Consider the following 26,758-nt stretch of genomic DNA (forward strand, 5'->3'; position numbering starts at 1 on the left):
ATTTGCTAACCTAAATATGATGAGAATAAGGCTTGTATTAATGGAAAACTAAAAGAGTACAAAACATCCAAGAAAGCGCAAAAGAGAGCAAACAAAAGATCGAGCCTCATTAAAACCTTCTAAGAAGAAGAGACCTTAGAAGGAAAAAGAGTACTCGTGAAAGACTCACATTCGGTTCAGGAGCGGGAAGAGACAACTTCAGGAGTTCCGGCCTAACCATCACCCCTAAGAAGCTCGGCTCAAGAAAACCGGAAGAAGAAGAACCAAGAAAGAAAACAGGAGACCAACAACAAAAGAAAACAACCCAACCAAAGCCTAAGGGAACCAACGAACCTGCTTATATAACCATACGGATATGACTATGCGTCGACATATCCCTTGCAACCGCAATCCTAATCTCCTCAATCGCAAAAGGCCACCAGCCTTCCTGCCGATCATCATTGGCCATAATATCTGCCGGTTGATTACCCTCACGGTAAATATACGAGACCATCAAAGAAAAATCCCGAAGCAGGCGAAGAGTATGCTGCCAAAACGCCCTAAATCTCCAAGGAACATCACTCGAGCGAGAGTACAAAAGGTGAACCACATACATAGAGTCAGCCTCAACCCACAGATGCCGCCAGCCTCGGGTATGAGCAATGTGAATAGCATAGATCACAGCCAACAATTCCGCCTCGAAAGCAAAGCCGTTGCCGCCTTTAAAATGAAAACAACCTCGGACATGAGACCACTTGTCTCGAAAAACCCCACCCGCAGCAATAACTCCAGGAGCTCCCGCCGCCGAGCCATTTTTGCTAACCTAAATATGGCAGATCTAAAGATGAACCAATGAGGCAAGATGCCCAAAGCAGATCACTCACAAGAAGAATCGTCTAGGAGAAGAGAGGCTCATGAAGAATCGAGCCATTATCAACGAACCAGAAGACGTCGGCCCAAGATGCATGACACTCCTGTAGGGAAGGCCACACTTGAACTAATCTACCCATACGGATTGATTCTCAACCTCGATGAAGCCAGCTTTAAAGATTGGGAAGTTCTCATCGATGACTGTGCTTCAGCAATGAAAGTCGTGATTGCCACGATAAAATATGATAGAAATGAATTTATCAAAATCTTCAAGGCAAGTTTTGCTGGAATGGCAAAACAATTCTGGGATAAGGCATCAACAGAGGCTAAGAATGAGTTGTTCACCAAAGAATCAGCTCTGAAAATCCTTGAAAATGCCACCCACCATATTAAAATCCATTTTCTTGGAATGGGTTTCTTCGAAGCATCAGGAGAAGAGAAAAGCAAAAAATATCGACGAGCACTTTACAATCTAAGATTGGTGGTGCTAGAGCCAAAAGCTCTTGATTAATTCTTGCGCCTATATGCCTTATATGTCCATATGGGGTTAGTTGATGATCAGACAGCTAGAGACCTCTTTTTCACAAAGTTTCCAAGTCCATGGAGGGAAATGTTCATCAACGAGTATGTATCACCAGGCGAATATCCACCTGATAGTGCATCAAGAAGGATGTCATATGTTCACAAGAAGTTATTCGAATGGTGCCAGAAGGCGGCGGACCAGAGAAATCTCAAGAAATTGAGAAGGCTCAATAAAGAATCTCCATTGATGTGCAACAATCTTGACCTTCCAACAGAGATTGGAGTTGAGTTGCTGTATCAACAGAGGAGAAAAAAGAAATAGGTATCAACCCTATGAAAGAAAAACCTAGAACAAGGTAAAGTTCTTGGAAGCCAAGAACTTTGTGGACTAGACAAAAGGCACGCTCCTACAAATCAGGCCAACGGAGCGAACTATCAAGGAGCCGATTCTCTTCTCAAAAGAGAACTCCGGCAAGAAAAACTTTCAGGCGAACCCAAGCCAAAACAAATGAAAGTTTTAAAGATTGCAACTACTAGACGTGCGGTGCAAAAGGGCATATTTCTACCAATTGCCCTAACAATGAGAGAATAGGGATACGGAAATTCAATTCCACACCGGATATCGAAGACGCCCTCTACAACCAAGAATTGATACTCGTGTATCAGTTCGAGGATATATCCTCTGATGAGAGTATATACGAGCAGGAAGAGGTCTTTAGTTCTGGATATTCGGACATGATGGATGGATCATCCGGAGACGAGTCAGACTAAAGAAGACGAGGGTGTTATCCACTTTCAGAAGGACGATCAGGATGGATAAACCAGCCATTCTCTGATCCCGCAGCAAAAGGTGGTGGAAAAACTCGTGGATAAAATCAAGAACAAATCCATGGATATACAAACATTCTAAGGGTTTTCAAGAGGAAGATTGGATCAAGTTCTACAAAGCTTGAGTCCATTCAAAAGGAAGCATCATGTCTTCTTCGGTACAACTAGTCGAGAGTTGTCGCTTCCAATATAATTGACGAACAACCAAGTAGAGATCCAATTAATTCCAGTCGAAGATGTGCGAAGGGATCTCTTAAAAATAAAGCCAAAAGTTGCCAAAGCGATGAAATGGATTCATATTGGAGCAATCCAGCTGGTGATCAAGTCATCCCTTTCACCAGGGGTGGATACACCAATTGACATTGCAATTTGTGACAAGAAGATTACAAATTCAAGAGATGCAGTGCTGGGAGCTTTCTTAGGAAATCTTTACGCCAAGCAGATTAAAACCGAATTGTACCCACAGATCACTTATAATCTTCAAGATTCAGCTTTCAGCCGAGCTCTGACACTCTATCAGGACTACAAGATGAAGGATCTATTAATGGGAGGAAATAGGCCATACTGGATTACATATCAAGTATCATATGCCCTATAAAATTTTCACCACACAAATTTATTTCTGGGGAAAATTTTTATTGAAATCCCAGATATATTTAAGGAGGTGGCCAAGGCAATTAGCCCTGACTGAGTCGAAATCCCACAAATAAGGAAAATTGACATCCAAATCGGAGACAAGCAGGTGTTGAAACGTGATCAAAGTCTCATATTGGGAGCACCAAGGTTATCATTCCAAGGAGAAAGGCTAATCTTAAGGCCTTTAGAAAGAAGTTTCTCTCATTCCTACGAGAGAAAGGCGATCCAGGAATCACCAGCTCAAAGCATAACAGTGAAACTCAAATGCCTCGAAGGATGGAGAAGTGTTTCCACAAAGTTTGATACAACCGAAAGGAAAAATCAGTTTTCTTGCAACACGTTGTACTATTTGGCGAATTCAGAAAGCAATCGATACATCGGATTTCTGGAGATTGGAGGCTTTGAGATCCAGATCGAGGGTAAAGCCGGACAAGAATCTGACGTCCTGATCTTAGGACGAATTTTTCTTGACAATTATCAACCATGGTCAACGAAAGCAAGTGGGATGAAAACCACAATCGGCGAGAAGAGGTTGCTGATCAAATGACAAGTCCATTCTCGATCTACATCTCTGTGGGGATGTTATATGAAAGGTTCAAGGCAGAATATTTTGCTGCTTATATTGATTCAGGAGCATGAATATGCACAACAAAAAGATGAGTCTTTCCAACAGAAGTTGAAGAAGAGCTGCCTCGAATTGCAGGACAAGATTTCTCAAAAAAGATTTTACTCTTATCAAAAGGAGTAAAACAGACGGAGATTCTGATCGGCGGAGCAGGCTAAACACCTTGGTACAAGGTCAAAACTCCACCAATCTATTTCCATGATACGAGAGCGGATATATTGTTCGGGAACAACTTTCTGTAGACCTTCAAGAGGTACACTAAGGACAATGAAGCTAGAAGACTAGTGTTCACAACCAATTGTGATCACAAAATTATTGTGCAAAGGCTCGAAAGGCTTTTAATCGCTCGATTCCAGTCAACTTTCACAGCAAGCGTGGTGATGATGGCAGACTCCGGCGACCACAAATGAAGGATCAACGGAGGTTCAGAGATGTTTTGCTGAAATGCAGAGCTGAGGGATTTCCAGATCTTTCCGAGGAAGAAACTTAAATCCTCAAAGTTTCCTTGATATCCCCCAAAGATATTAAGGAAGAAGAACAGATGCCCATAGCCGACGTCAATAGGAGAATCCAAAAATGTTATCACGAGGATCCTTTGGCATGGTGGGACAAGAACCAGCTCAAAGCTACCTTAAAAGTTAAAATTGGAAAGGAGCATGAGTTCGTGAGGTTCAGACCTATCCTGATGAATACTCAAGATCAGCAGGATATGAGGAGCATAATCAAGGAACACCTTGATTTAAAGTTGATCGAACCAAGGAATTCACCTTACAGCAGTCCTGGATTTTTGGTAAGAAATCATGGGGAGATCAAAAGAGAAAAATCGAGATTAGTCATTAATTACAAAGAAATTAATGACATTCTTGAGTTCGATGGATATTTCATCCAGAGCAGAGAACACTACTGCATCAGAAGTGCAAAGGTATTCTCAAAGTTTGATTGCAAATTAGGGTTTTACCAAATTCGTATGGAGGAGGGGAGTAAGAAGTTCACAACCTTCTCAACTCCACAAGGACATTATGTCTGGAATGTTATGCCAATGGGGCTAGCCAATGCGCCCCAGATATTCCAAAGGAAGTTGAATAATCTTTTTAAATATTATTCTTCATTCATATTTGTTTATATTGATGATATTCTTATTGCATCAAAGAACATTCATAAACATGTCAGGCATCTGGAGATCTTTGCGGATGTTTGTCAACAAGAAGGATTGGTGCTATCTGAAAAGAAGGCAATCGTGGCAACCCAGAAAATGGAGTTTCTAGGAATTGAGATCGATGAGATCGGGATAATTCTACAAGACCATATTGTTGAAAAGGTCCAGAAATTCCCAGAAGATCTCAAGGAGAAGAAACGGCTTCAAAGCTTTCTTGGAGTTGTCAACTTTGCAGGGATGTTCATTAAGAACCTTGCAGAACACAGGAAAATCTTTAGTCCTTTACTAAAGAAAAATGTTCCATTCATATGGAAGGAGAAACATCATGAGGGTATTAAGAAGCTGAAAGAGATTTGCAAGAATCTCCCAAAACTTTTAATACCCCAAGATGAGGACGATCTAGTTCTTTACACGGATGCGAGTGATTTTTGGTGGGCAGCCGTGCTCACTAAAATCACCCCATGGAGAGGAACCGTGCAGATACTGTAGTGGCCTCTTCTCCGACAGTGAAGCCGTACAGTGCCACATCAACGAGAAAGAATTTTATGCAGTTAGAAAGGCTTTTAAAAAATGGCTGTTATTCTTACTTGCAAAGAAATTCACTTTGAAAGTTGATAACACTAATGTTAGGGCTTTCTTAACTAAGAAAATAGAATCTAAACCTGAAAAGGCTAGATTGTTAAGATGGCAAGCTGAGTGCCAATATTATGATTTTGATATTGTCATTCTGAAATTTGATGATAATGTTCTTGCAGATTTCTTAACAAGGGATGGAGCCAACTGAAGTTGACGCCACTATCAAGTACCAGAAGGAGCTCTCTAATAATATGGAGTTGCTACTTTAGGAATGGCATGAGTGTTTACTTCATGTCAAACAAGCTGGTCGGATACAAACAGCTGATGAGGCCAAGGTGTCCAACCGAATACAAGTATGTTTCAAGGTGATGACAAATTTTCATGTAGCAATCCACAAGCCGTTCCTGCGCGGGATCAGGGCTCCCCTGATCGAAGCAAGCTTTGCCGTACCGACGAGATTACCGGTAGCAGGGGATTCAAGTACCCCTAGCACAAGTTCTGAGGCTAAGGAGTCAAAACCGGATCCTCAAGAAAAAGAGGTTGCTAAAGCTTCACCGCCCGAACCAACATGTCAACCCTCCACCTCTGGGAAAAAAGATGGAGAGATCAATCTTAGGCCACTGACAAGCAAATCTAAGATTGATACTAACATTATTGAAATATCTCCTATTTGGCAGATATATCAGTCCAGATAGGAGAAACTCAATACCATGAGAGACATTAATCCATGATACAGTCGGGTTGATGGTGGAGAAAAATATCCTCGTATTTGGATGACCATCGGAGCCAATCCTCAGGAGGTCAAAGAGTGGTATGAATTTGGGGCGCTGACCTCTGTTTATACTATATCGCCAGCCTTCAGCGAAATCAAGGGTTTACCAAGGTGGATCCAAGAGACCGTTTATGATGCCTGGTCAAACAACCCGTGTCTTAATAGGGGAGACGTTCTGGAACTGTATTTTCTTAGCGCAACACCAGAAACCAGCAGGAAAGGATAACCACGAAGCTTTTCATTTCATTAAGCTTCGGAGACCCGACACGGAGGCTTTAAACCGGATCAAGGCACCCAATCATCAAGTCTCTATTGTCGCTACTTTCCCGGAGGATTAGATCTCCACAAAGGCGTGCATGGGGACTATGGGTCTGTCTAACGAAAATGGACAAAGTCAAGTATAGGTTCAAGTTCTCTCATAATTCAGGACTTGGATCGTTCTTGTTAAACACCATGACAGGAACAACTACAAGCTTTGCCGAGAAGGCTTTTGAAGAGAAAAGACAAAACTCTGGCGCAACAAGATTGCGGGGAGTAAAGAGACTCATCGCAAGTTTTGCAATATGGCTCATCTGGGCCATTGGGTCAATCACATCTGCGCGGAGTGTCCCACGCAAAAGGAACCGAAGTTCGGAAAAGGTTTCCTCCCGAAGCCTAACAAGAAGAAATTCCGGTCCGACGAGTATGGGGAGCACAAGACTCCACGAGGACGAGTACCTCGGGCACCAAAAAAGTAAGATGCCCGACAAGAAAAAGGAGTCATGTGACTCAAGACAGGAAGACCACCCACTAAAAGAAAAACGACAAAAGTGGGTAGATGCAGACTGATTACCCACTAGCAAAGGTGGGTAATTCTACAGAAAAACCACTCAAGAGACAAGAATGGGTGGAAAAAAAAGTAGCGGGGCGCACCAACAATTATCACAAAGAATAAAAGGAAAGTTCAGCTCCATGTGAATGCACAGCTGGTGTCGGCAATCATGACTGACAAAAAAAAGTGGCAGTCACTATCCAAAGTTAGCTAGCCATGATGAGGAATCCAAAGACAGCTACCAAGTAACTATAGAGGGCCTCAGACCTCTACAAAAACCCAGGCTCTGGATAGAAGAGGGTATCCGAAAATTGACACCACCTTCACACAACACACTCTCTCTTTAGAAATTTATCCTTTGTATTTTTTTATTTTCAAAGTTTTCAGTGTTAGTTTTAGTTTCTTTTATTTTATGGATACAAGTAATTAGCTACTAATGAGTAGCTAAAATAAGTTTGTCTCCTCCCTTAGAGAGATTTTATGAAATAAATTAAATACTTTATAATTCCTCTTTAAACGCTTTACTCTTTGCTCAACTTTCCGGTTTAGTACAAATTTTCTTTCATTTTCCAACAAAATACTATACGTCGGAACTTAGTGAAGGAGGAAAGTTGCAACCATCCATTGCGAGCGCGTGGTTGGACAAAGCCTTGGAGGCAGTCGGTCTGTAAAACGCAACGAATACTGACTCCTGAAGAAGACCATTCGACTAAAGGTATGATGTTGGTTTATGTTTAGAACAATTTTGAATTGTTACGAAAGCATGTTGGGCCATATTATGTTGATTGCATGATTTTGTGTTTATAAAGAATGAAAAAAAGGTTCTTCTGACCAAATAAAAATTTATGTGTGGACCTTTTGTATAACAAACTTGTAAAGGGTTAATGTGTTATTACTTGAAAAATAGGATTTGGGAGTGGCCATGTGTCATAATCCCAACGATAGTGTGTAGGTGCACAATGTGCAGGATATACTCTAAACTCTGTCGTTAGGCATTCCGTTAAACTGTTCGATAGAAGAATTCTTGAAAGGACAAAAAAGGAATATATGACGTCACCTCTTGCGTGTGAATCCAGATTAAATTTCTAAACCGAACAAGCTCCCAATAAATACCAAAAGCCAACACAAAAATTATCCATATCAAATACTAACACACACCGCTTTCTAATTTAAAAAAAAAAAAAAAAAAAAAAAAAACAGACAAACAAAAAAATTCGAAGAAAATGAACTGCAAAATCTTACAATCGGGCCCGAAATCCGGCGTTTACGCAATCCCAAAGCCCAATCAATGGAGCGAAACCCGCATGCCCGAATCAATCTCCTTCGCGTCGCAGGTATCGAGCTCGAGAATCTCGATGAGGAGCCTGACCGGGCCGCGCTGGGCCCGAGGCACGGCCAGAATAGAGGCCGCAACTGCAGAGTCACTGTACGAAGTGCTGGGAATCGGAGAGAGCGTGAGTTCGGTTTCCGACATCAAAAAAGCGTATAAAGAGATGGCTAGAAAGTACCATCCGGACGTTTCGCCACCGGAGAGAGTGGACGAGAACACGAGGAGGTTTATAATGGTGAAAGAGGCTTACGAGACGCTCTCCAATCCGCAGAGGAGAGCTCTCTACGACAGGAATCTCGCCGGCGGCCATCACTACCAGGTACATCTCTCTATTCCATTCTTCTGTAACAAATCCTATTATTAAAATGAAAATATTTAATTATATATTTTATTAATTACATCAAAGCGTGCGTTGGATATTGATGATGGTATGTTATTTGATAAATAGTGGATGTGGTCTGAATATTTTTCTGTTTTCTTATTTGTCACAGAAAATAGAAGAAAATGATGAGTGGAAGATGAGGTGGCAGTCTCAGCTTGATGAGTTGAAGAGGAGAAGCAATAATATTTCGAGACGAGAGAGAGTGTCATGGGGTGCACGAATGCGTACTCAAATATGATCTTCTTATCTTTTTTTAGATGGATCGGATTATCAGATGTAAATATATGTTATATATCTCATATTCATAAATTATAACTCATAGTATTGGGTTATGTTTATTGGCGTAATAAGATGACGACATTATTTTTGGAATTGGGAGTTGGTAGAGGCCTGAGTTTTTGTATAAATTATATTCCAACTTTAATAATAATATTTAATATATTGTAAACACAGAAATGATCCAATTTTAATAATAATAATAATAATTAATTGTATTGAAAGTAAGATTAGGGCTCATCCTATATATAATATAAAAAAATTTAAAATGAAAAGGGATTAATTTTTGTGGATGTTTTAAAATAAATGATAAAAAAAGATTAGTTTTTGTGAACGGATGAAATATTAATTTAGATTTATAATTAATTAAAGTTTATTTTTCGCGACTCATAAATTATACTCCATGATATGAATATTTCATTTGCATTATTAAAATATTTCTAATTTCATATTTTCAGTGAAATATGAATCAAATAAAATTAACTTAAATGCATAAACATTTTAAGAATTTAATTAGAGATACACTTTCAATTTCACTCCTTCTTCATTAACTTAATTGCATAAAAATTTATAAGGATTTAGAGGTACCTTCAATTTCACTCATTCACAAATACGAGCAATAAATTACTATAATTGATAGTATAACGTTTAATAATTTAAGCTAATTTTTAACAGTAAACGTCCATTAACGTAATACTCCATTTTGGAGTATACTCTCATAGTTCGAGTAGGTAAAGTACAATTTTAGTTGAACTTCACTAATTATACGAATGCATCCTTAGGATTCGCCGCCACCGTCGCGTCCTTTCCAGGTTGACCGAGAGAGCAGCCTGAGATTCCAGTCATCGTGCCGCCGCAGCCACGCCTCCGAGCAGCAGCAGATTTCTCCTGCTGAGACCTGGACCTGGACGGAGCCGCAAGAGAAGATTCACCGCGCCGTTCGCCGACCGCTTCTCGCTCGGAGCCACCACCACATCCTTCTGTCGGCAGCAGCTAAGATGTGATGGAAGAACGCCGTCTGCAGCCTCCAGATCTTGGCGCTGCAGATCCAGATCTGCCCGATCTGCCCGATCCAGATCTTGGCGCTCCCGATCAAGATCGAAGGAGATCTGCCCGATCCAGATCTTCACTCGCCACACCGCAGCAGCTCTCCAGCCGCACAGTTGCCGCCGGCTGTCAATCGAGTCCGCCGGTGATGGACTTGAGTTCGCCGGCTTTCAATCGTGAAAAGGGGGGCCTCAACCTTCCCCCGGTATCATCTAACTTTGACGGGTTTCGATCGAAATCCCCTGTTATGTATCGGCAACCGCCCCTCTCTTCCGGCGCAGTGGCAGTGGCTGCTGGGCAGCAATCGACGCCTCATGCTGATACAGAAAAGCCTTATGGAGGATTAAATGACTCAGAACAGGTTATCCCGTCGTCCAGCGAACCTATCTCTTATGCCGCGAAAGTTCGGCCTACCATGATCAAGAAGCCGGATTTTCCTGCTTATGGTCTTCGTACCCTTCATTCGAGACGTGAGGGGGAGGTCGTTACTCTATCGATCCCGAAATCAGAGTATCAACAACGTCTTGATGAATTCCAGTTTGCTTTGATCGGGAGGATGATCCTTCGCAAAGGCGACAAGCCGCGTACGTTCGCGGATATTACGCTAGAGTTGCAGCGTATCTGGCAGTGCTCGGATTGCCAATTCATTCCTATGGCTAAGGGTTTCTTTACTATCAAATTCAAGACGCTGGAAGCAAAAAAGAAGGCAAAAGGAAATGCGGTCCTCCAGCTTTCAACGGGTCACATACGTCTTCGAGAATGGTGCCGATACTTTGATCCTTATAAAGAAACCTCATCTCTTGCGCAAGTGTGGGTAAGGGTGTATTATCTCCCGGTGGAATTATGGACTCCAGTTATCATTGCTAATATTGGTCGAGCCCTAGGACATCCGTTGCGTATTGACAACGTTTCTGCTAATGGCCAAGTGGGGCACTTCGCCAGGGTCCTTGTGGAAATCAATATGGCGCTGCCCCTTCTCAATTCAATGTACATCGATGATGGTAATAATTCTTTCTACATTGAATTTGGTTTCGAATCTTTGCCGTTGTTCTGTTCTCGTTGTAAAATCACTGGTCATTCCACGGACAAATGCCGAAGAGCTGCGAAAGCAAAAGGCAAGCAGAAGAATGAGGAAGCGGCTGATCAAGTTGAGGAGAATCATAAAGGAGATGCTAAGGTGGATCCCAAGCCTGCTTGGCAACCTAAGGAACAGGTTTATTACCCTAATGTCAAGGATAGTGATCTTCCGCCGATTGGATTGGAAAACCGTTACGGCGTGTTTCATAAAGATGATGAGAAGGTGGCCGAAACAGATAGTGACAGGGTGGACGAAAACTTTGTTGTTGAACCTCCCGATATGTCTCTAAATGAAATTGGGGAGGTTAGTGCAGAGCGTCTGAATGCGGATGGGGCTGATGATTTTCAGGAGGATCATTGCATCACTAAGCGACATGATTTGTCGGCTGGTAAGGGAGCTACGACTTTCATAGGAGATGAAGACTTCGGGAGTAGCAAAGGTCAGCATGGGGAAGAGGTTGTTACTTCTCCAAATATGCAGTCGGAGGATATTGATGAGTTACAGGTTCAGAAAGCAGCTGCCATGAATACACAACGGGATAAGGACCCTACTCCTGATTTGAATGATAGGACGGAGTCTCAGGGGATCATTCCGGATCAAGAGGATATTGCTAATCGTATTAGCAGGCTCGAGGCGCAGGTTAGTCAAGGGATGGAATTGCTCGTTGAGCAAGTTCCACCTAAGCGTGGACCGGGTCGTCCTAAAAAGGGTATGGAACGTTCGCGCGTGCCACTGAATCCGAATCCGGTTGATTACATAAAAAGTCGTTTAAGAAATGCGGAGGAACAGGGATATAAGCCGAGGGACTTTGTGATTGATCATAGCAACAATAGTGCTATGCATGCTATGAACAATATCGCGCACGGCCGTTGGTCGGATGAAATGGAGTTGGACGACTTTCATTCCAACAAGGATTTTCCTTATTGATTTTGTTGCCAAGTGTTGTCTTTTGACTTAAGCTGTTCTATGCGTTGATGTTTTTGTTTTACGAGCTCTTTTCGAGTCTCGGGCCCTAAGTTTGCTTTCTTGTGCCTTCAAGGGTTTTTTCTTTTTCCTTTTTATATAAAACTCTATTTAATAAAGTACAATTTTAGTTACTAGTAATTAATTTTTCTTTTTAAAAGAACAATACAGTAGGTTTCGAGTGATGACTTTTTCACCCAAAGGCCAGGGCTAAGGCCTTGAATGCTATCTAAAAAGTTGTTTTCATACAAGATATTAGATAGTCTACAATTTCCAGAAGCTGACTTTGTGTGCAATAATTAATTCGAATAATTTGGCGTGCTGAAAATAAAAACGTAGTTTAATTTATTTTTCCTTTTTCTGTGTGTGGTGGAACTGATTTGCTGATTAAAGATGGCATTTACATATTCATGGTTAGGATTAAGGAAGACGTATTCAAGAAAGTCGTGGGTATGTATATGGTTGAGACTTCAGAATCGTTGATATTTATTTCGTAAACTAAAGTGGTGGACAAAGTTAATCGCAGGTCTGCAATTTGTATTTGATTATATCAAATTTGTATTTGATTATATATACCTTTTTTCTGATTAAAAAAAAATATATATACTCAAGGTCCTTTGGTACATATGATAAGAGGATTATAACTTATAAGGGTTGGTTATCTTTGATTGTAAATTTATCATAAAAAAAAAGAATAAACAAAATTTCACTATTTAAATCATTCATTTTTTTTCCCACATTTCCTACATAACCCTTACTCATTTATCATTTACACTATAAAGGAGGGGAGGGTATCTTTGTAGTGTAAATGATTATACTTTATCGCCTTTATTACCTTTTTTTTCTTACTTTATCATTTTTATACTTTATTAATTACACACTTAAAACACAAATCTATAACTCCTTAATTCACGTGTCGAAACCAAACGCGTGGGACAGAGGGAGTATACGATTATAGGAGAATTGAGCTCTGATTCGTCACTCTTACGTACAATCTCTACCACAAAATCGTCAGAGTGTAACTGTGTAAGTGGACCAACCTTGACTTAATGGAACTGAACGTTTTCATGACTATTTTTTTCCCCCTTTTTACTAACCAAACCATACCTAGTAATCCAAGTATTAAAGGAATTATTTAAAAATGTCTAAAGAAATGTGAAACGATAAAGAAAATTACCATCCAAACCTACCAAAACCTCCCAAGAAAGAATTACAAATAATAATAATTAAAAAAAAGTTAAAAAGAATTGTGAAACAATAAAAGGGGAATCTAAATATCGACCCGACGACGGATTACATTGAGTAAAGATGCTGCATTGGGGTTATATGATAGCCTACATGATTTTTTCTGTTTTGATTTTTTTCATTTTTCATTTAAGTTTAATTGCATAAATTTAAATCACACAATTTACTTCAAATTTAAATTGCATTAATTTTGAAATCCTCAAAATTACATAAAACTTAATAAAATAAAATAAATCCTAAAAATAACTATTCCTGGTCTAGAGGTCCAAAACGTGCTCAAACAAGCTCCATCAAATCACGTTGAATCGAACGAAGCATTGTGTTGGGATTCCGCCATTTTTTGAAGAAAAAAAGAAGAAAATATTGAAAGAGAAATTTAGGGAATTTAAAGGAGTAGAATTGGTGTATGAATGAAAGTGTTGTAGGGATATATATAGATAGGGAAAAAAAAAGTAAATTTCGAACGGCTAAAATAGCTGTTAGCTATTAAGGGGAAAAAAAGGGAAATTGGCAAATAGCCGTTGAAATCGGCAAATTTCAAATTTTATTTTATTTTATTTTTAAAAAAAATTGGCGCGTGTAGAACACGCGTCCGACTTTGGAGAGAACGTAAGGCACCCATTCTATCGCGGGGCTCTCGAGTGATATATGGCTGCATCGTTCTACACGATGCCGCCTCTACTCGAGTAGACCGTATTTTGTAGAGCGATGCGGATGCTCTTACACAGCTATTAACTATGATAAGATTATGAATAAAAAGTCAAATGATAATGAAATTTGGGATTCCATTTCGGAATTATTTTCCAAGCAATAAATTCCACTACTATTTTCAACCAAGTTTACGCAATTCATTTATGCCGACGCATTTCGAGCGTACAAACTCGATAGATGATAGTTCCTCTCATTCATATTATCTAGGGTTAATAGTCTTTTATGTCCCAAATTTTTAGTATTTTTTATAAAATATTTTTAATTTTTTTTTAATTTTTTTTTGAACTTTTAATTTTTTCCATAAAATATCTCACTATATAAAATCCAATGATAAGAAAATGACTTATCTCGCCAAATGAAATATTTTGGGACCATCATTGTTGAAAACCATATTAGGAACTATCATTATTAAAAAATGCTGAAAGTTCGAAAAATTTTGTCATCTTCCTATCATCAGATTTTGTATAACGGGATATTTTATGGAAAAAATTAAAAGTTCGGAGTTTTTTAGAAGAAAATGAAATCTCATGATATTTTATGAAAAACGCTGAAAGTTTGGGACATAAAACACTATTAACCCAATTATTTATTGTTCTAGAATTTTGATTTATAGGGTATAAACACTTCTTAACAGGGGTGGGCTAAAATAAAAACAACTCTTAGAATATAAAATAAGAACCATTTTCAGCCGTTAGATTATCAAAATGTACAGTTGATTCATCACCTTATTGGATGAATTCATGGTCCCGAGTTCGAATCTCATAGGTAGCAAAAAATATAGGGGTGGGCTACCGTGAGAACACATCTTAAAATAAGAAATAAGAGTAATTTTCAATGTATAAATTTTATGTAGAACACGTATGAATTCGCTGTATAAAGGTATGAATTGTGAAAAATAAATTTTTGCTACGTTTGAGATTCGAATTCAGGACCATGAATTCATCCAATAGGATAATGAATCAACCGTAAATCTTGATGATATAAGGGCTAAAAATGATTCTTATTTTATATCTTAAGATACTTATTTTAGCCTTAAGATAAGAACGTAGAACTAATCTATACCATCCATTTAATAAAATGAACTGTTCTGATTTCTTTAAGATTTGACGTGGATTGAGGATTAGTTGTGGTGTAGTATTTAAAAAAAATATATATTAAGGGTAAATAAGTAAACACATTTTCTACATATTCGCCAATATTGAGGATTTATATTTTGAAATTTCTAGATTTACTCATCCAACAACTGCATACAAACAACTGTCTGCATAACCAAAAATGATTCTCAACATAATAGTTTTCATCGCGCTACTTTACAATCCAACTGCTCTTGGCAGAATTCCCAATTTTTTTTGTACACGCGCTTGTGTGTTTAAAAGATAATTGATATGCATTTTATCTTTTCAAATATGCACTTTCATAGATTTTAATTTGCATTGAGTTATCATCTTTCATATACTTCTATCTTTAAAAGATAATTGAATTGCATTCTATCTTTTCATGCATGCATTTCTATAAATTTTAATTTGCAATTTGGTATATATATGAACTTCTATATGAAATTTTATTGAACTGCATTTTATCTTTTTGTAAATGCACTTCTATTGATTTTAATTTGCATCGAACTTATAATTCTATTGTTGAAACTAAAAAATGAACTATAATTTATCTTTTCGTACATGCATCTCTATAGATTTTAATTTGCACCGAGTTATATATTTTCCCACGTCTACTTATATATTTGAAAAATAATTAAATTGCATTTTATCTTTTTTATGTATGCACTTCTATATATTTTAATTTGCATGGACTATTTTTGCATAAGAACAAACATATAAATTCAAAAGTAACAAAATTAATAATATAAATAAAGTAAACATATGTGTAGATTCTAGAATCCATGAAAATATAACCAAAAACGGTGAGATTAAAAAAAAGAATAATGCTGAATGCACATAATATGTGCGCACATAATTGGATTTTTTTGTCATTTTACACATTTTTATAAATTAAGGAAGTAATCAAATTTTAATTGAATTTGTAATTTACATATTTATCCTCTAGCGATAATTAAGGAAGGGACAACTCATTGAATCTTATATATATCTTTCCTTAATATTAAAATATTTTATTTCCTTAAATTGAAATAACTTATTATCTACGTTCTAATTTATACAAATATTAATTTTTTAGACATTAATATATCATGAATTTTTACATATTATATATATATATATATATATATATATATATATATATCATGAAGTCAAATCCTGCGAGAAGAATCAAATTACATTCCCATAAAACATAGTACAATATTTCATTTCTTTAATTAATATAAATCGGAATGCATAAATTATAAAGTGTGGTTAAATTATTATTTCATATTCATACTTAATAAATGTCAATAGAAATAAAAAGTTCACAATAAACTTAAAGATGAAAGATATAGGATATTAATTGGTAATCATGCATGTTACATTCTGAAATGTTAAGAATTTAATAAAAAATTATAAAATATATAAAGGAATGTTTATTTTGCTATAGATTAATTAGTGGTTATTATTGTAATATAATTTATAAAAGGCATCAAAAATGAAGTTCAGGTATGAACTTTTAGCAATTATGAATTTTCATATTATGTAACCCTATTCATTTTACATTATTATTATTATTATTATTATTATTATTATTATTATTATTATTATTATTATTATTATTATTGTTGTTGTTGTTGTTGTTGTTGTTGTTGTTGTTGTTGTTGTTGTTGTTGTTGTTGTTGCACTAACAATATTAAATAAAGAAATTTAAAAGTCGTGTCACAGGGAACTCGAACCCAAGACCTTTGGTATTGAGCAGTAACCATTCACCATTTGGCCAACATACACACACATTATTATAAGTTGTCACATTACAAGAGAATATTTGCGAATGTTTAAGATAAAAATATTTGGATCCATTTTTGTTGAATTGATTAATTGTTTATTTAAATTAATAAATACTTGAAATATTTATAAGTTAAGTTGCGTTAATTTAAATATTAGTATTTGATTTGAAATAATGTATAATTACAATATTATGAACTCAAATAGTATAATATTAAATTTAATGATTATCATATAATAATACTAATTAATTATATTATAATATAATATATTATTTGATTATTATTACATTAGAAAATAGAAATGAATTACTATAATTGAGAAAAAAATATCATAAGTTGACCATATTGCATTGATGGATTAAATAATAAAATTATATTATAATATAATATATTTTATGAATTAGTGAAATTAAAATAAAAAATATAAAGGAATGACTATAATTGTGAGAATAATGTGTCAATCGATTACGCAATGAAATCATAATATAGCCAAATAGGGTATTATAATATGGTGAATTGGTGAACTTGAAATAATAAAAATATAAATTAAAAATGAATGAATGACTATAATGGTGAAAATAATTTCATAGATAGATTTAAGAACTCGAATAATGTCATACGCTGACGCATCGATCAATTACTAAATTAAATTATACTATAAGACAATATATTACAATAAATTAGTGAACTTGAAATAAAAAAAAAAAAAATAGGAAGGGATAGCTAAAATATTTAGAATAATATCATACGTTAACTACTTTCTTTGATTATTTCATAAAACTATATGTTAATGAATAAATAAGAAGTAACAAATTAGTGAACATAAAATTTATTAAACATAAATGTATGATTATAGTTGTGGGAATAATGTCATACGTTGAGTGCATCAATCGATAACTCAATAAAAATATTTATAGGACAATATATATAAATTAGTTAACTCAAAATAATAAATTAATTTTTTTTTAAAATAAATATAATTATGAAATAATATCATACGTTGAGAACATCGATCAATTAATCAATAAAATTATACCATAATAAATTTAATGAACGCAAAATTAAAAATATAACATATGAAGGAATTACTATAGTTTTGAAAATAAATAAATAAAAATAACAAAAAGAAAAAACAAAACACAAATAAAAAAGGAGATGGAAAGGAAAAACAAAACAAAAAGTGTTACTCTTGTACTATAGTACACTAGTACGCCCATCCGTGCGATGCACGACGAACATAAAAATAACCGACATATTTAAATAAATAAGTATAAATATTAAATAAAATAAAAAATATAAATAAATGCAAATAATGTTTTAAAAATAAATGAAATAATTCATATAAATTACTCAATAAAATCTCGAATTTAAAAACATAAATTTTCAATGTTGTATAAAGTGTAATGATAATTATACTCATTAAATAATTTTAAATTTTTTGATAATTAAAATTATTATTATTATTATTATTATTATTATTATTATTATTATTATTATTATTATTATTATTATTATTATTATTATTATTATTATTATTATACGTCATAATAAATAAATAAATATTTCCGTACACAAACATAAATAAAAAGGTGTAAGAAAAGAGAAAATAAAATATATTAAAGTTTTCATAATTTATTCATTTTAAATTTATTTTTGATGATTTTTTATATCTTATTAAATAATTTGTCACAAACTTAAATTTAAGATGCATATTCTTCATTAATAAAATTTGATGATCTTTAGAAAATAATTAAATTATATAAAAAAATACTTATAAAAATAGTTTTAAAAAAATTAATGGGAGAAGAGAAAGAAAAAAAGAGAGAAAAATTGGAGGAAAAAAAAACTCTTCTTTTATATATATTATATAGATTATATAGTTTGTGCAATTAAATATTGGAAGAATATTGTGACATTTTTTAAAGGATATTTAAAAAAAATCGTACTATTATCTTATCCATGAATTTTTTTCTTTAAAACAAATATTAGTAGATAGGATAATGATTAATGAAAATATTTGTATTTTAAATAAAAAGAATTAATAAACCGTTCCATATCATTTCTAAAACAAAGTGGCTTCTTGATTAGTGGCCATATATATCAAGAATTTGTTTCCAAAATTGTTGAAGTTAATAAAAGAAAAAATATCTTTTGAAAATTTAGTCAATATAACTTAAGGGTAATTTAGTAATAATAATAATTTAAATTAGGTAATAAATTTTGGAGGGCATTATGTGCGCACATATTATGTGTGTTTAGCAGTACTCTAAAAAAAAAAAACTTAAGACTTTTGTTTTCCACATGCTTCCATAATTGATAGTATAAAAGAATCCCATAAAAATAGGATGTTTCAGTTAAGAAAAATAATAATTACACTAATACCCTTAATTAAATTGCTGCGAATTTTCTTAAGGTTAAAATTATTAGATTGATCTTATTCGTTCATCTCCAACAATATATGGCCAAGATCAGTTCTTAGTTTTCACGATAAAAGGAGTTTTTATTTGAACTCCTCCCTATATATAAGAGCGTTCCAATGAGATCCCTATATGTGGTGAGATCTTAGATATATTGATTTGTGGGGGTTGATTTTATGTATCTTATGGCTGATATTTATTTAGATGGCGAAATTTTTTACAAGTGTTCAAATCTTGGAAGGGGCGAAAATTTTATCAATTTTTTTAATATCATTATTCATCAGTATATATTGTCTTATTCATTGTACTTATAATCTCACGAAAAATAATATTCTCACTAGAGTGCATCCCTACGTGTATATTTATTATAAATGATGATATAGAATTGAATACCGAAATTATCCTCATGAATCCTCATCCAACTATGGATCATTTCTTCTCCATCGTCCTTATTCTGGAACTATATGATTATTAATGAAGATTAATTTTATAAATTTTTGCAAAATCTCAGAACGACAAATAATATAAATTGGAGGGACTATCAGTTAAAATTGAACTCTTGATCTTTTCAGTCATAAGTGGACATTAGCCCACATGTGACATGTTAGACAATCCAACAAATTAATCATTTCTCCCCTTTGAACTGATCATGTTTAACACCACGATAAAATCTAGACAGATTGATATTAATATGCATAATCAATGGTCCTACATAATTAGTGAAGGTTTTTCATATTTTAATTGTGGCAAGTGGCCGGATTCAAGGAATGTGTACTAATTTTGTCGAATCCAAATATCACAAAATAGTTGATAATATATTACTAGTGTTAATACGCAAAAATGCTCACTTCCTTAATTTTTTTTGTAAAAATGTCCTAAGTTATCATACAAAGCATTATATGCCCTAATTATGTGAAGTACCTATTTTACCATTTGATGTTAATGGGTTTGCTTATTTTTTGTGAAAATTTTACACATTTGACCGATTTGATAGCCACCAGTCATAAAAGTCAATGATTTGACAGCTATCAGTCAAGAATACATATGACCGGTGGGTAGCTAGATCATGTGTCCGTCCGGCCGAACACATGATCTGCCACCCAGATCATGTGTCCGCCCGGTGAAATATTGCCATCGCCCAAAATCAGGCCACCCTCGTCATCAAGCCACAATGGCCAGAAAAAAGGAAAAAGAACCAATGATCCCAAAGTCTAACACACCAGAATTCTATCCAAAAGATCATGGGAACAAAAAATAAGCGCAACAAAGCATTCCGAGTTTCGCATTAGCCATCGCCCAGAAATTACTGACCCCCTTATCACGCAAACAACGACACAACAAAAGACCCCACCTCCCAGCGCAGCCAGAAGCTGTAAAAAAAGAAACAACCAGCCTCACAGATGCTCCACCAAACTTCACACCGAAAAACACACCAAGGCTAAGTTGTTTCTAATGCACAAATAACATATTTAGTTAATATGGTAAAATTTTCGCTCCCTTCAGGATTCAAATCCAAATTTAAGTTGTTATTCATGTATTACAAGCGGTTTATTCGTACATTTATATTGGATTACTCGTAGATTTATACTGACTTGTTTGTTATTTTCCTTTTACACAATAAATTTGAATAAATTAATATCAGTCATATGATTTAATTACCTGACATTTCAGATTCATTCTTATTTCTCGCCACATTTTTTCATTTCAACTTAATCTTTTTTCTATTACTATAAGGTTAATTATTTATAAATTACCAAACTTTATATCAAATTTTTATGTTACATATTAACTTCAAAGTTTGATGTAATAGTTACTAAACTATTTCGATCCCTCTTGGGAACGAATTGGTGATTGGAGATATAAGGTGGAGTTTGGTGAATGGAGAGATAAGGTTGTTCTTGGAGTGGATGGGGAACTAACTACTAACATCTAACATGACTTTGACCGATCAAAAAAAAAAAAAAAAAAAAAATTACTAAACTATTGATTTTTTAATATGTTTTTTCTATCAATTAAGATTCAAATCAAATTTACTACTGACATAATTAGTTGAATAGTTGATGTTGTTTTTACCAATCGATTGTCACACGAGATGACGAGAATAATTATGTCATATTAATTATTCGACTGGTTATGTTAATAGTAAATTTGATTGAAATCTTAATTGATAGTAAAATCATATTAAATCAATAGATCATTAATTATCAAACTAAACTTAGATATTTGTATGCAAAACAAAAATTTTATAAAAGTTCACTAGTTTATAATAGGTAAAATTGACATTTTTTTCAGAATAACATATTTTTATTTTCAATCGTGATTAATTCTATAAATATGTACATGTACCATACTTACCTCTCACATGATTTTTTTAAAGTTTTCTCTACAAAAACTACAATTTATAATACTAATATAATTCTACGGATTGCACTAAAATAACAAAAAGTTCCAAATCATTTATAAATAGACAAAACATACCCATCAATTTCCTTGGCTTCCCACTTGTGAGGTGGATTTAGTGATTGAAGGCTTTCTAGTTTTGCAAGTGGGCGAAGACAATTATTTAAAATTTTCTGTCTATTCAATTGATTTAGTGGTTGAAGGCTAGTTTTGCAAGTGGGCGAAGACAATTATTTAAAATTTTCTGTCTATTTAAATAATTCAAGGGTGTTATGAATTTGATAGAGACGTATCGAAGCCAAATTGGTCTCTATTGCCTTTGAAAAAAACACATGTTCCAAACGATAGTTGGTTCAGACCAGTACTGTTTGGCCTTTTATGTCTCTATTAATAGTGTAAATAGGGGTGTAATCGAACCGAATCGAATCGAATAGTAGTGTGCTCAAGTTTGATTTGTTTAGTATTGAATCGAATCCCGAACTTTACTTATCGAATACTTTGAGGCTCACGAGCCTATACGAACTTTCTAAATTTATATTTATATTCAAAATATTGATTATTTTATTTTAAAAATAAATTATTTTATTTAAAATAATAAATATATTAATTATTTTCTTATGACAAATAAAATTAATTAGAGATTTAATACAATTATTATTAATTTTAGTGGATAAATATAAGTTGTATATACTAATAATTTATATTTTTCAAGCTGAATCAATTAACGAACATGTTCACAAGCTAACGAACCGAATACTACTAAGCTCAAGTTTGATTTGTTTATTTATCGAGTTTTTCTAAATGAACTTGAACGAGCTTTTTTCGAGCCGAGCTCCGAATAATTCGCGAGCGGCTTGGTTTGTTTACACCCCTAAGTGTAAATGAGTTGTGAGTTGAGCCGACTTGTGAATGATATGAAATTTAATTTGCGTAAAGTATGTTGTTAGTAGGTCGTTATCAATTTTTTTTTCAAGGTAGGTCGTTATCAAATTCAAATTGTCAAAATCGGATTGCAACGCATGATATGAGCACAAGATTCACAAAATTCTTTTATCCACATTTTTTCGTGATATTATATTTTTAGGTAATCAAGACAATTTCTCAAATACACATAGGGAAGTTGTGTAAATTTAGGGTTATTCGAAAAAATAGTTCAAAATTTTGATCTTTGTGGGGATTTTTCGGTCTGAATTATAATTTTTAAATTTTATAAATATAATATTCCCTCCGTCCATGAAAGAACTTCCTAGGAGGGAGTGACATGAGTTTTAAGAAAAAATATTATTGTGTGTATTGAGAATGGATAAAAGGTAGTTGAGTGTATTGGGATTGGTGAAAAGATGTTATAATTAATATTGAGAGTTGTGAAAAGTGAAAGTGAAAATTAAGAGGATTATAAGTGGTGGGGTATAGTCCAAAAATAGGTAGAAAGTTCTTTTGTGGACGTCCCAAAAAGGAAAAGATAGGAAGCTCTTTCGTGGACGGATGGAGTATGTCCTTATTTTCATTGTCCAATTTATAATTCGAGTCAAAATTTTCGATCAAATGCTTGATCAGAAGTATAGATATATCATGTAACTCAGATGATCAGAACTTGGATGATCAAATGTCAGATGAGCATGCATTTAGATGTACAATCATCAATCAGATGATCAACTTTTGACAAAAAATTTTGACTTACATTGTAAACTGAACAACATATATGAGAAATTATTTGTAATAATATATTTAAATTAAAAAATTATTATAGGTCAAAGTTCATACTATTTTTAGGATATATAACTCATAAATTATTTTTCATTGAACATGAGAAATAAGTTGTCCCAATTGGGCTCGTTTGGTACGGACAATTAAGGTATATAATATGTTCATGTCACCCTAATATCTCGTTTGATAAGAAGTAATACGAAACACACAGTCTTTTGTAAATCAAAAGTTCGAAAATATTATACTGATTTGAGGGATTGTATACTACCTAAGGAGGTAGTATATTGTATACCTAATATAAGTTATAATTATAATTATTACTCTTATTAACTTTATATAATCTTAATACATTATACCAAACATTTTTTTATTATTTTGTCCCTAAGGGGACACCAAGCGATGCGACCTCCTTTGTGTGAACAGTGAGGTCCCGGGTTCAAACCCCACTGCTCCCCCTCCCCAACTCCCCCAAGTTAAAAAAAAATACATTATACCAAACAAGATATTGTATTTTAATATATTTTATTAAATATAATATTAATATAATATAATAAAAAAAATAATCAAATATTTCATATTTTATTTTATAGCACGTAGCAACGAGCCCTTAATGCGTAAAATCATGACGAGGGAAACTGCATAAGACAGAGTGACGAGCTAAATCTAGATATAAGTTGTGACAATACATAGTAGTAGCATTTTTGATAAAATAAATAAGTTAAGTATCAAAGCTCATAAAAAAATAAGTTTTGTAGCACATTTGACCTAAAGTACACAAGTACAAGTCAATAAAGTGAATGATAGTGACATATTAGTTATTTTTGATTTAAAAATAAGGAAAGTAAAACCAAAATCTGATTCTCTCTCTATTCACGTTCGCTCTCTATTCACGTTAAAATGAGGCGTTATTTTAAGTGAGAAATTTTGATTCCCATAAGCTGATATCTTGTGTATGATTTATGGGTGATTTTATGTGGGAATTAAAACCATATCACCCGGTTGTTGGGTGCATTTATACCAACTCAAAGTCATACACACTTGTTAAGGAAACAACCTTAAATTCTCGAACTTAATTGGTCCGTACACGGTTGCTGGTAGGTAGTTAATGAAGAATACCAACCAAATGTTCATTCATCACCCATTTGAACAAGAAAGAAGAAGAAAATCCTCTCGAAACACATACACGGTAGTACACGGTTTCTCCGAATTAAAAAAAAAAAATCATCTAAAGGCTTGTATTACATAAGGTATGTGAAATACATTTTTTTTTTAAATTTCGGCTATACACGGTTGGTGTTCTTGAGTACACGGTTGTACACGGTTTGAGTTTTAGTGATTTTTTGTTGTTTATTTCAATAATTATGTTATATATATGACTTATTACATGTTTTGGACTAAAAAAACGGCATAAAAAAACACTCTGTACGCAAATTACCTTATTTTTGAACCCTTAGTGTTCTGCTGTACACGGTTAGGGTTTCCGTGTACACGGTTGTACACGGTGGTCGAATTTGTTGTACACGGTTGGGTTGAATATGATTTTGATGTTATTTTTAGCATGTTTGTATATTCAGTTGATGTATTGGGGTACACGGTTTCCTGTTTGTGTATTTAAATGTTGTATTTTTGTCGTTTTGAAGCAGATGTCGTTTCAAGCAATCGTTATACGGCACAGTGGTCAGTGGAAATTAACCGAGTATGAAGGAGGCGATGAGGTTGTCGTGTACATGTCTAAGGAAGACCTTTGTCATGCGAAGTTGATGCAAGAGGTGCACAATCAATTAAACGAGGATGGTCGATCCACTTATATGCTTTTCTACACATCGACCACGGACGAAGGGCGAAGAATAAAAGTGGCTTTGAAGACTGATTCGGATTTGAACCGGCTGATTTCCGAGCATAAGAAATATCCCGTTGTTTACGTGATCGAGAAGGGCAAACAATCTGCGGCTCCGGTTCCTCAGACTCAAGAGCGGGTATATTATGAGGGACAGCGGTCTACTGTGTTTCCTATCGAGACGGACGTTGGAAGAAGTATCCCTACACACGATGATAGTAGGGACGATTCATCGTCGCAGGAGGAGGAAGACGAGTCCGAGTCTTCGGATGAGGAAGAAGAGGCGACACGACGCATAGAGATATTGGATTCAGTGTCGACTGAACAGGAAGCGTGGAGACAGACAGGGCCTCAGAATTTCACATCGGATGATCATCCCGATGTCGAGCCTCGTGTTGGAGTTCAGCAGCTTGAGGCACGTGACTGGGGGATTCCAGTCCTCGATTTTGATGATGCGCCGACATTAGGTTGGGAGGATTGTAACGTATTGGAGAGCGGGATATTATCAGTGGGGGCTCTATTCCGGTCGAAGGATGATTTGGCAATCGTTGTTGGCCTATACCATATGGAGAATCACGTGGAGTACGCCGTGCATCGTTCCAGTACGACCCGTTTGTGGTTTGTTTGCAAGCATGGCAACGGTTGTCCGTTCATGCTGCGAGCCGTTCAGAGTGCATCGATCTGGAGAGTGATCAAGGTGGTGATGGATCATACCTGCCACACGGATTTGAATCGCACTGCCCCGAGACAGATTCCGGCGAGGGTTGTTGGAAGATATTTTGCACGGAAATTGGTAGGCGAGGGGGTCGTTTTGAAGCCGAAGGAGATGATTTCAGAGATGCAGTGCTTATTCGGTATTGAGATCAATTACAGCTTCGCTCTCCGTGCAAGAAACATCGCGATTGAGATGACGTATGGTGATTTTGGGAACTCGTATCAGATGCTTCCATCGTATTTGTATATGCTGAGAATGAGTAATCCCGGCACATTATACGACCTTGAGATGAAGGACGATGGCAAGTTTCATCATATGTTTGTTGCACTTGGACAGAGCGTGGCTGCCTTTGAGAAGGGTTACTTGAGGCCGGTCATCGTCGTAGACGGGACCCATCTGAAGGGAAGGAACGGCGGCATTTTGTTCGTCGCTGTTACAAAGGATGGGAACGAAGCAATATTTCCTCTCGCAGTTGGGCTTGGTCCTATCGAGAACGACGAGTCTTGGACTTGGTTCTTCCACCGACTGCGGACTTGCTTTGGTCAGCCGGATGATCTCTTGATTGTGTCTGATCAGCACAAGAGCATCAGAAATGCTGTGGAGTGTGTCTACCCGAACGTCCCTCACGGGTTGTGCTATTACCATATCCAGAAGAATCTCGCGCATTATGGGCAGCATGTAGCTGCAGTCTTCAAAGCAGCGGCATATTCCTATCGATCAGACGACTTTCAAAGGAATTTTTCTGCGCTTCAATTACTGAAAGTCAACGCGCACACACGCCTCGACACTATTGGTGTGGAGAGATGGGCCAGGTCCAAGTGCCCTGTACGACGCACGAGCTTCATGACGTCGAATGCTGCCGAGACGATGAACAGTAGACTTTTGTGGGCACGACGACTCCCGGTTGCTTCATTGATCGAGACCTATCGAGCCATTATGGAGAAATGATTCGATAGGCGACGCATCTCGGCTGCATCGAGGTCACATGAGT

The 26,758-nt window shown here is 35.4% G+C and overlaps 2 protein-coding genes across 2 annotated transcripts; both read left to right on the plus strand.

Annotated features, from left to right (window-relative positions):
* Positions 1-7,779: 7,779 nt before the first annotated feature.
* On the plus strand, positions 7,780-8,859 carry LOC131023199 (chaperone protein dnaJ 20, chloroplastic-like). Its single transcript, XM_057952744.1, has 2 exons — positions 7,780-8,424; positions 8,597-8,859. Exons 1-2 carry the CDS (start codon positions 7,999-8,001, stop codon positions 8,723-8,725), a joined length of 555 nt encoding a protein of 184 aa, XP_057808727.1. The 5' UTR covers positions 7,780-7,998; the 3' UTR covers positions 8,726-8,859.
* A 15,999-nt stretch (positions 8,860-24,858) lies between these two features.
* On the plus strand, positions 24,859-26,715 carry LOC131007355 (uncharacterized). Its single transcript, XM_057934463.1, has one exon. It carries the CDS (start codon positions 24,859-24,861, stop codon positions 26,713-26,715), a length of 1,857 nt encoding a protein of 618 aa, XP_057790446.1.
* Positions 26,716-26,758: the final 43 nt, after the last annotated feature.

This window comes from Salvia miltiorrhiza, chromosome 1, assembly GCF_028751815.1.
Source record: "Salvia miltiorrhiza cultivar Shanhuang (shh) chromosome 1, IMPLAD_Smil_shh, whole genome shotgun sequence".
Classification (NCBI taxonomy): domain Eukaryota; kingdom Viridiplantae; phylum Streptophyta; class Magnoliopsida; order Lamiales; family Lamiaceae; genus Salvia; species Salvia miltiorrhiza.